Genomic DNA, 11,878 nt, shown 5'->3' on the forward strand with positions numbered 1-11,878 from the left:
AAAGTGCAGGGTGGGCCCAGGTTTTCTCTTTGGAGACTGGTTGTTTTTAGTCTTTATCTTTAAACTTGTAAATGCAGTAAATGTTCATAAATGTACTTATTAATTTAAAGTTGAAGCCTGTTTTAAAAATCAGATAGGGCTGCCGGGCGGTGGTGGCGCACGCCTTTAATCCCAGCACTCGGGAGGCAGAGGCAGGCGGATCTCTGTGAGTTCGAGACCAGCCTGGTCTACAGAGCTAGTTCCAGGACAGGCTCCAAAACCACAGAGAAACCCTGTCTCGAAAAACCAAAAAAAAAAAAAAAAAATCAGATAGGGCTTACTATACTGCTTAGTTTTTATCTAGTTTCAATCCTCGTGGTTTCAATATTTTTACAGTATGTGTCAAATGTACATCATTTTCCCAGTCTTTTCTTCAACTTTGTTGTCAGCATCAGAGTCACAGTGAGTTTTAGTGCCCACTGAATGTTTTTGCCAGCATTTTCTGAAACTGTAGGACAAGAGTTTTGTTGTATCTTTCTCTTTCTTCTTGTACTGAAGAGCCTCGACTAGGTTTTGCCTAGAGAATGAACCTAGGACCTCATGCATCCCATTCAGCTACTGAGCTACATCCTGATAGAGGTAGAATGATCAGGAAACATCAGAATATACAGATGTTTCTTTGCTCTGGAAGCCAAGCAGAGCAATAGGTTGCAGGAAATGCCCCGTTCAACTGAATGGGGGTTAATGCCAAACACAATGCTTCTTTCCAGGCCTGAGAATCGACGGATGCTGTCAAACATGTCAAGAGGATAGACACACGCATCATCCATCTGAGAGACCCTCCTCTTCCTCATTTCTCTCAGGAACTGATCTTTATATGTATTTGTTTCCTCTTCCGTGCTGAAAAGCACAGCGATATCGTGGGGAGAGTAGCCACTCCTCAAGAAGGAGTTGCACTTATTTGCTACATAGTTCACCGTCTCTCTCAAGCTCAAGTGTCTGAGCTCAAAGCTGCCAGGTACACCATGAGCCCAGGTAAATTCATTGAGCATCTCCAGGGACTCGGGAGGGATCGTGCATGGAGGGTTATTTCTGATTTCCTGTAACTTCTGCTGTAAGAACTCAGCTATTTTATCTGCATTGCGTACTACTCTTGTGAGCTCTTCCTTTGGATATTGGCGTGAGAAACATGGGAGGCCAGTCTGTTGCATGTGGCTGGTCTGAAAATAGTCCAGAAAGATCCAGAGAATTCCGGGACAATCTTTCTCTCTCTGAGTGATGAGCTTTGTCTTCTTATACCAGTCCCCATCTTCAGTGCGGAAATTCTGGGCTTCGTCAACAATGACGTGTTGGATCATGTCTGTCTCAAACTCATTTTTCATGAAAGTTTTCCGGGTCACTGCCTGGCAAATATTTTTTTCCCTGTAACAGTGAAAAGGACATTAGGTGTTTCTCAAATGCATCAATGCCTAGAGACACAGCACTGCTGTCACAGGTCCTTGTACTGTCTAATTCCCAAGAATCAGGGTCACTTAAGAGAAATATTCAAGACCATATTGATAACACACAGATGTAAGATCCAACATTTACCTGATCAAGTCCCTCAAGGGCTGATTTTCACAGATGTAGAGAATTCTATCTGTTTCACAATGAAATGTGTTTCTGATCTTTTCCATGATCTTGATGGCCATGACTGTCTTGCCCGACCCTGGTAAGCCATGCACAAACAGTTTCTTGTTTTTGCGGAGATTTTTTGAGAATATCTCATACTGTTGGACTGTGAGAAGATTCAAAATTTCACAGCCAAGCTGGTCACTCAAGAAAGATCTGAAGTTGAGCAAGACAATCACAAGCGCCTGCAGCAAGGCTTCCATTTCCTGGGTGTTTGCAAGGTAATAGGAGCGTGGGTAATCTATAGGAGAGACTGACCCCACACTGGTCTCTACATTGCTCTTGGATTCCAGGCAGAGAACCTTGGTGGTGACGCACACCCTCCCAGTGTAGCCACCAGTGTCCACTAGCTTCTGCTTGAGAGTAAAGGCAGTGTGGGTACAGTAGTGCTGTGCCTCCTCATCCTGCTGCCCAAGGATGGTGTAGAGGATGGGATGGCTATTCTCTGCAATCAGCAGGGCATCACAGATGACTCCCTGCCTCTCCTCCAAGTTCAGGTCCACAGCCCAGCTTCTAGAGAGGATCAGCAGACCACAGGGGACAGAGTGCATTTGCTGGCTTACTAAGTCCTCCAGTCCCTCATTCTGTGAGCACAGCTCCTTCCAGAGGGATTCAGGAGTATATTTCAAACATCCTGGTGACACTGGACATGGGAAGAATAAACAAGATTTCAAATAAGTGTTTGTATAGTTTTGTATAACTCACATATTATGTTTAAAACAGAGAATTAAGTAGATAACCAACACAAAACAAACTCAATGGTATTTCTTGAGTTTTTTTCCCTCAAATGCTTTACCTTACAGGTCTTTTGCTTATTTATTATGCTTTCTGATTTTTTGTTCTTATGGTTTGTGTTTGTATGTGTGTGTGTGTGTGTGTTTCTTGTTCTTTTTCTTTGGTTCTTATTTTCTGTTTGTTTTGCCCTATTCTGCTTTTTTTGTTTCAGTTGCCTATTTGTTTTACAATGGGATAGAGAGGGGAAAGAATGTGGATTTTAGGGTAGGGAAGTATTGAGGAGCTAGGAGGAACAGGGGTTAAAAAATGTGATCTGAATATATTGTATGTAAAAAAATCTGTTTCAACAAAAATTAAAGATATAAAACATTTTCAAACCCAAAGAGAACTAAGCTCCTATGTGCAATACAACTTAAGGGAAATCCTGTCTGTCTCCATCCCCTGCAGCTCATATTCCACCAAGCTGATGGAATGATGTGGCCCTCCCATTCATTATCTTACAGAAAAGTCTGTGCCAACCAAAGTGGAAGTTACTGAGCTAAAGAAGTGGAAAAATCTGTGCAGTTATTGTTACATTAGATTCTTCTACTATGGCTGTACTGGTTCAGTGAGTTCAAAACCCTTGAGAAGCTGACTCAAATGCATGTGCTCAAGCCCTGGAAATGCTGTTTATATTCCTGGTGGGGACCTTGATCTCTACATATTTAGCTATCAGAGTTTGCTAGTACCATGCTCGATGACTTCATGGTACCTGCCCCTCATTCCCAAGAGGTTTGTAGTGCTGTTACATCATAAACTTGGTGCTGCACAAGGCATTCTCTTTGATTTCTTTTTTAGCAAAGGTGTTAAATGATTTGTCTCTTTCTCCTAATGGAAAAACTAGCTGTTCATACCTGGAAATAAACACTTTTGGAGGTCGACTTTATGCTCCAGTCCTTTCTTAGAATACACTGGTCTGCAGTGTGGAGGGCTGTCTGAGAGACTCAGTTGACACTCAAAATCTTCACATAGTCTACCGAGGGAAGATGACTGATTGGAAGCTGCCTCTGTGTGACACAATGAATAAAACCCGTCAGAATAACAAAGCAAGGCTCTATTCCAACGGGGAAGAATTGGAAGAAGACCAGAACCACACAGAAGGGAAGCTGAAGCTTGATCCAGAAGTTAATATAAACAACCCTGGTGAAGAGACCACTAGTCCCAACCACATGTCAAAATCAGAATCCTCAAAAGCTTCAAGTCCAATTGAAGGTTCTGGTGAGGCATCGTGGGTAAACAGTGGCGAGGAGGCCCACTTTGTCACTTCACTGGGTGCTAGTGGGTGAGAACCCACTGGTTAGCACTGACCTACCCTGGGGTCCTGATAACAAAAAACAATCTCAGATAAGAGATCCTGGTGTCGGCCTGCCACAGTTCCGGGGTAGGAGACAGCTGTGGAAGGTAAGCATGGGGCAAGGAAGGCCTGGGCACCAACATGACAAAAAGTTCAGGTAGTAGGAGGCTGGACTCAGAAAAGGAAGCCTGGGACTGGAGGGACGGCTCAGAGGTCAAGAGCACAAGCTGGGAGGCAAGGCAGGCAAATCTTTGTGAGTTTGATGTCAGCCTGGTCTACAGAACAGGTTCCAGGACAGCCAGGGCTGTTGCACAGAGAAACCCTGTCTTGAAAAAGAAAAAAAAAAAAAAAGAAATAATAATCTTTTGTTTCTCATTACCAAAATTAAATACAACTATAAACCACCAGAGAAAAATCTATAAAATTTATAAACACATGGAGATTAAACAATAAATACCAGCATGTCATTGATGAAACCAGTGTAATGGTCTGCTCTGTCCCTTTAAGAGACAAGCCATGCCCACTCACACCCCCACCCCCATTTGACAATACAAGCTGATCTTCAGCTTCCAGCCTGAGTTATTTTCTCTCTCTCTCTCTCTCTCTCTCTCTCTCTCTTCTCTCTACTTTTCCCCTTTCCCCCTCCTGTTTTTTTCTCCCTCTGCTCTTCTCCCCTTTTCCCTTTTCCCCTCCATAACCCACTAAACAAATATACAATCTCACCCTGCATGGTGTGCCTATCCATGTCTCTGTCTTTCAGCTGCTACATGGATCCCTGCCAGGGACCAGCTGCCTTTTGAGACCTGTGGCATGGTCTCATGGTGTGCCCACCCATCTGTATCTCCACATGGGACTTGCAGACTCTCATGGCCCACTGCAGCCACTTGGGGAACAGCATTGTCTCTGCCTCAGACTGGTTGCTCTTGGGACCCACTGCCCACTAACGCTGTTTTTGGACCTACAGCCTCTGCTGCCACTTGGGGATCCACAGCTAAAAGTTCTGCCTCCAAAATCGAGGGCTCACTCTCATTCAAGGCAAATAGAAAAGAAGTCAGTTGTCCCCATTTGCAGATGACCTGACCCTAAACATAAAGACCTTAAAGACTCTACCAGTGAGCTCTTATATTTGATAACTTTCAGCAAGGTAGCAGGATATAAAAACCTACAGAAAAACCCAGCAGCTTTTCTGTATACCAATGACAAACTTGCCGAGAAACAGATCTAGAAAATCTCATTAACGACTGCATCAGAAAAATCCCTGGGAACATACCTAACCAAGGAGGTAAGAAGCCTCTACAATAAAAACTTTCAAACACTGAGGCAGAAACCAGAAGAAAAAGCTTCCTATGGAAATGGCAGTCACTAAACTTGGTCTAATGAGTCAATACAAGTCCTACCAAATTCCAATTATGCTTTTCACAGAACTAATTATAAAAATCCTGAAATTCATATAAAAGCACAAAAGACTGGTTAGCCAAAGAAGACTTAGCAAAAAAGAGCAATTAGGTCCAAACAAAATGCGCCCCATCTGGTGCGGGTTCCTGACTCGCAGAATTGGTAACATGCTAAACTTTGGTACCAGATGATCATTGTTATAAGGGCCCAGCAAACTACATGCGAGGAGTTTAAATAATGTGTGTAAATATGAACTCCATTTTCATGGTGCTGGTGAGATGGCTCAGTGGGTAAAGGTGCTGTGGTGGTTTAAAGAAAATGATCCCAAAGGGAGTGGCACTTCTGGGAAGTGTGGCCTTGTTGGAGTAGGTGTAATCTTAATAGGGGAAGTGTGTCATTGTGGAGGCAGGCTTTGAGGTCTCATATATGCTCAAGATACCACCCAGTCTCTCAGATCACTTCCTGTTGCCTGTAACATGTGGGACTCTCAGTTATTTCTCCAGCACAATATCTGCCTGCATGTTGCCATGTCCCACCATGATGATAATGGACTGAACCTCTGAAATTGTAAGCGAGCCACCACAATTAAATGTTTTCTTTTATAAGAGTTGCCATGGTCAGTCCAAGGCTTATCTATTGCATTCCAGATGTGTTGACCCCTGGGATTTCCCCAAATGTGGGACACTGGACTGCATAGTTTGTGGTAGTGGGGACCACACTGGCACTTTCTTCTAAATAAAAAATTAATAATAAAAAAAAGAGTTACCGTGGTCATGGTGTCTCTTTACAACAACAGAAACCCTAACTAAACAGGTGCCTGCCTCCAGGCCTGATGACCTGAGTTTGCTCTGGCACGCACTTGGTGGAAGGAGAAGTGACTCATGTTGGTCTCTGACCTCCATGTGTGAACTGTGGCATTTGCATGTGTGTGCCCCAAAAGAAGTCCGTATTTAGCTGGGTGGTGGTGGCACACATCTTTAATCCCAGTACTCGGGAGGCAACAGCCTGGTCTACAAAGTGAGGTATAGGATAGCCAGAACTATTAGACAAAAAAACCCTGCCTCAAAAAACAAACATAAGCACAAAAGAAATCCATATCTATTTTTAAAAAGATTTATTTATTTACTCTATATACAGTGTTCTGCCTACATGTATGCATGCATGCCAGAAGAGGGGCACCAGGTCTCATTACAGATGATTGTAAGCCATCATGTGGTTGCTGGGAATTGAACGAAGGCCCTCTAAAAGAGCAGCCAGTGCTCTTAACCTCTGAGCCATCTCTCCAGACCTACAAATTTCTTGCATCTGAAAAAGCATAAAGATTCAACTTCAGTAGGTGTAATGAATCAGATTTTAGGAGTGTGAAGGAACTCAAAAGAGGCAGAAAGGACAGAGCAGGAAGAACTCTCCCCTCTTACCTGGATCAGCAGCCATCATCATGCCTACCCATTCCTTAGTAGTCAGTCTGTAGATGACATAATTCCCCTTGTCTACCATCCATGAAATGGGAGCTTTTGAGAACACTGCACAGCAGAAAGCCTCCACTTTGATCGCACAGAGATAACCATGCAAATTCCCCTCGTGAAACACATCTATGATTTTGGTCTTGTAAGACACCTTTTCTTCAGATGACGAAAAATGGAAAACTGGCAACTTAGATATTGCTTCATTTGCCACTCTTTCCAAAGAGTCACGGGTAACATTGTCTTTTGGGCATCCCAGGACCTTCCTACTCTTATCCTCCACGCCAATGAAAAGGTAGCCTCCCCTGGTGTTTGCAAATGCAGAGACATACTCTGGAATTATATTTTTAATGTAATCTAGGGCTTTTTTTGTATCGAATTGTTTAAACTCTACTTGTATAGATTCAGGAAAAAGCAAGATTTGACCATATTCGAGTTTCTTCCTCTGGAAAATTTCAAAAGCAGGATCTGATTCAAGGCTGTTCTGATGCATAACTCTGGGAATTTTAACAGGTGGAGCTCTTCCATCAGTCAGGCCACATCCAACACTCTTCTTACTTTTTAGATATACAAATGCATCTGTCGAACTCATGGGAATCACTGATGTTCCAGATCTACAGTACAAGGAAGAGTTTTGGCTGCAAATGTGAGATTTAGCAGAACTGTTTTCAGGGCCACAGCTCCAAGATTTAACAAAAATGTAAAAATGGTTCCCTCGTTGCTGGGTCTCAAAGAAAGCCTGCCAATCAGAAGACTGGATAAGCTCTCTCAAAGACTGTTCCAAATCCAGTCCCATCTCCACGGGATGCTCACTCTTGTTGGCCATTTGTATCTCAATCACTCCTCCTCCGGAGTTTAACAGAGCACAGGCAGCCTCTGTAACTCTTGTATTCTCCAGCTTTCTCTTCTTCGAGTCCATTTTCTTTCGGTTTTCTTCCCCGAGGGTCACGTCTCTTATGCGGATGACCAAGTCTGGGTTAGACTGTATCATCTCTAAGGAGGGATTTCTTTCCATGTTGGTCCTGCAGTCAAACAATCCAAACACTTGTTTTACCTTTATTAAGATTAATTCTCTCATGGACACAATTCATTCATCTACTTACTGAAAATATTAATCTAAGTCAAATATATCCTGTCAAAGCAGTAAAATATCAAGTAACATAAAAAACAGTCCTTTCTCTTTAGAAATTGTTTTTGAGGGGTAATAAAAGTAGAACTTATTGGGGGCTGGAGAAACGGCTCAGTGGTTAAGAGCACTGGCTGCTCTTCCAGAGGTCCTGAGTTCAATTCCCAGCAACCACATGGTGGCTCATAACAATATATAATAGGTCCTGATAGCCTCTTCTGGTGTGTATACAAAGACAAGTCACTCGTATATGTAAAATACATATTTAAAAAAAAGTAGAACTTACCATCACATGAGATATGGGCTATGGGAGGAAAAACACATTAAAGAGGTATTTGAACTACTTTGGCTATTACTCTTTAGTTTAACCATGCTCCCAGGAGGAGCTAATGTCATCCACTCACTGGAACTGTCAGGGTGAAAGTATCAGCATTGAGGTACAGGAGCAGGAGAGATCACCTAACAGAAGGGTATGCCATGGCATGAGATTTCTCAGCTTGGAAGTTATTCCCAATGAATTATGGGATAAATAGAGAATATACTAGACAGAGATGTCAAGAAGCTCATGAAAACCCGGAGAGGTGGGAGAAACCAATGGATTATGGCATCAGGGAATGGAGCACAAGGCCACCTGCAGACTTTCCAGGTCTCTAAGCGACCTACAGGTCCTGCAAGTGAGACTGGAAAGTCTTATTGTAGAATTTAGTGAACTGCCAGGAGCTGGAGGTGCATGTCTTTAGTCCCAGCACTTGGGAGACAGAGGCAGGAGGAGCTCTGAGTTCAAGGGCAGGCTGGTCTACACAGTGAGTTCCAGGACAGCCAAGGCTGCACAGAGAAATCCTGTCTCAAACTCCCAGCCAAAAGATTTAATGCATGACACAGCTGCTGACTTTGAAGACTGCAGAAGCTGAGGTCTTAGAGATGAGGACCAATAGACATGGCTTGGCCGGCAACTCTATCCCATACTGTTGAGGATCACCCCTTTACACTATGTGAAGATGTGCACTGTGATTGGTTTAATAAAGAGCTGAAGGGCCAATAGCTAGGCAGGAAGAGTTTAGGTGGGATATCTGGGGATAGAGAGGACCCACGGAAGAAGAAAGGTGGAGTCACCAGCCAGATACAGAGGAAGCAGAACATGCAGGAGGAGAGGTAAAAGTCATGAGCCACATGGCAGCACACAGATTAATAGAAATGGTTTAAATTAAGTTGTAAGAGCTAGTTAGAAACAAGCAAAGGCCGAACATTCATAATTAATAAGAATTCTCCATGTTGTTATTCGGGAGCTACCTTCTGGGACAGAGAAAGTCTCTTTACAACATACTATTGTTATATTTATCTGGATACTTAAAATGCCTGTTAGCATGTGTGCTTGCTAACAGAGCAGGGATCATCTACCTTATTACAGCTCTTAGTATAAGGATTAAATAATTCACCAATCACTTAACACTATGCTGAGGCTCACAGAAGTCCAGTAAGCAAAGCTATACTAATTGTCATTAAGTCACATGGGCAGAGGAATGAATGCCAGGCATAGTAATAATGTTATCAAATGTAGACAATCAGTCATTAGATAAACTTACTAAAGAAGAGAGGTGCAGATGTGGATGGAGGAAGAGAGGTTGAAGATTGGTTTTTCTTTAAGATGGGAAAGGCTTGACCATATTTACCATGGATGAGAGAAAGGCAGTGGGGAGCTGAGAACTTAAAGAAGGAAGAGGAGACTGAGTGACTGAAACAACAGGATCTGAGAGTCAAGGTCTGGACAAGATCGTGGGTCAGAATCTGGAAGAAGGTAAAGAGGAGAAGAGAAAACCATTGGCCGTGAGGTTAGGTTTATAGGTTTATAGCTGTGGGGGAGGCAGGAGGGAGAGTCTTCCAATGCCTTCCCTTTTCCCCTTCAGCTAGGGAACAAAGTCACCTGTCTGGAAAGAGCCCTTTGCTGAAAAAGGCAGGAGGAGAAATGTAGGCGACAGAGTGGGAGAAGTTAGAGACATCACAGGGATATGGGGACGAAGGGTGTGCGCACAGGGAGGTACTGCAGAGAAAACGAGGAGCCATGTGTCTTGTTACTCCCCTGCCGCGGTGATAAAAATGCCCAGACAAAGGCCACTTCAGGAAGGCAGGGTTCCAAGTAGGCATCACCAGAATCAGGGAGCCAAGGTAGCTGGAGTTTACAGGGCTCGGGCACAGTATAGCCACACATGGTCAGAAAGACCAAGGAATGCATGTGCTCAGCCAGGAGGCTCCTCTAGGAACCATAGTCTGGAAATGGTGCCACCCTCCTTTAGAAAGGGTCTTCTTAATTAACTCATTCAACATAGTCACTCACAGATATGCCTCAAGATTGAATAATTCAGCTCTAGAGAACAGAGTTTTTAGGAATTAAAATCTTAAAAATGTCATATGACACAAAATAAAGCTTATACTGGTACTGGCTATTTTGGGGAACCAGAACAGAAAGGAAATAGGGCTGTAGAACAGGTGGCATTAGGAAAACTGAAATCACAGGGTCCTTGGCTCTTTTCCAATAGCTTCTAGATGATAAACTCTGGGTTAGATAGCAATGGTTCTGTTTTTTCCTCTTAGTGCCTCAGTTAAGGGCAGAATCTTACAGGGGTGGCTCAGTCGCGTCTGCAGAATCTTTCAACACAATAATTTCAAAAACTGCAACTGGGGGGAGGAGGGAGCCGAGGCACTTGCACTAACTTACACCCGCTAACAGTGACAGGCTCTGCCAGCACAGAATCCTGCTGCTGAGTGTGGCACCTGTGTGTATGTGGGCATGTGGTCCTGCCCCACCCCCACCTGCCCCTCATTCCTGTGCCCTCTCCCCCTCCCCTGTGATAGCCTGGCCAGGCTCACAACCACCCTAGTCATCTCCTATAACTCTCATGCTTTTTACCGAACTTGCTGCTGAGCCTGATAAAATACCTGGGCCTTCAGGCAGGAGAGACACACAATTGTCACCTTGGCTTCTGGGCTGCTCAGGCCACCCAGGTCCCGGATTTGGCGGGCTAGACCTCGGTGGTGGCGGTGCAGAGGTGCAGGGCTCTAAGCACCCGGAATCTGGCCATACAATTCCAGGTCCCGCGCTTTGGCCAGGCAGTCACTAAGGTCCCGCCTTTCCTCTCCAATGGTTGGCTCAGCTCCTTGCCAAAGGAGCGGAAACGAAGAGACCAGTAGGAAGTCTACTAAATACCGGGAAACTTAGAACGTGTTTAATGAACTAACATCCTAACTTTAGACACATAGAGCTTTCGAATTGTTCCTGGCGTTTTGGTTCCCCTTTTGGTCTCAGCCGCCATTCTTCCTCCTTCTTGCTTTTTCTCTTTCCCAGCCCTCTGTCACCTACCCAGCGGTCGAATCTACCAATCAATCTTTCGAATCTAATCAAATGCTATGAGTTATACAAAACGGAATAGAACTCATTCAAGAGGAGAAAAGCTCTTCCCAGGCCCTTCCCTCTGCCTCCCGCTTCCCTCTGACCCTGTCCCCGCGAAGGTTGCACCAGCCCTTACCTACCGCTTCTGATCTGCGGGAAAGGTCTCAGTTCTCTTGCTCCTCCTGTTTCAGTGGCGGCCTCGAAAGGGGAACTAGGAAACCGGCACGAACCTTTTCCCTTCAGAACTCGGTCTCTGGCACAAGTCCTGCTTGTCGAGTGGTGTTCCAGTCGTAGATTGGGCAGCTGCCTGTAAGGCCAGTGGAGCAGCACTCGCTCCCCCGTGGGTTTGGCCAACTGTTTAAAGCAACCCATCTACCTCCCAATACCTTGCTTGCTTTGTGGGAAAACGAAACTGTAGGACTCTTTCTAGTAGGGGGGTGGGAGGGTGGGAAGGTGGGGGGAGGTCTTTGGCACTCTGCCAGGTTGAGCTCACTGTTGGATTGGACTGCCCAGCTGCTCTTCTCTCTTCCGCTAAGCCCTCCTCCTGGGCCCTGGGTGGAACTCCTCTCTGCCTGCCTGCCCGCCTGGCCCAGGGGATTGCAGCCCTGAGCTGCTGCCTCTGCCTGAGGACTGAGTTCTCTGCTGTGGAAAACCCGGGGCAGGAGCGCAGATTCACGCTGGTCTAGAAGGAGAGTGAGAGTAGAGTTTTTATCAGGATCTCAGCCCCAGCCTCAGGGGGAAAACAAACCATCATTAACCCTTCATACTTGCAGATCTTTATATGTTGTGTG

General features: G+C 44.7%; 1 protein-coding gene across 1 annotated transcript; it reads right to left on the minus strand.

The window, feature by feature from the left end:
• Nucleotides 1–320: 320 nt before the first annotated feature.
• Nucleotides 321–11,438, minus strand: LOC101991909 (schlafen family member 9). The gene is made up of 5 exons (XM_005349367.3): nt 11,228–11,438; nt 6,532–7,598; nt 3,279–3,431; nt 1,570–2,293; nt 321–1,401 (listed from the first exon to the last, which is right to left on the minus strand). Exons 2-5 carry the CDS (start codon nt 7,589–7,591, stop codon nt 603–605), a joined length of 2,736 nt encoding a protein of 911 aa, XP_005349424.1. The 5' UTR covers nt 7,592–7,598; nt 11,228–11,438; the 3' UTR covers nt 321–602.
• Between the last annotated feature and the right edge of the window lie 440 nt (nt 11,439–11,878).

This window comes from Microtus ochrogaster, chromosome 7, assembly GCF_000317375.1.
Source record: "Microtus ochrogaster isolate Prairie Vole_2 chromosome 7, MicOch1.0, whole genome shotgun sequence".
NCBI lineage: Eukaryota > Metazoa > Chordata > Mammalia > Rodentia > Cricetidae > Microtus > Microtus ochrogaster.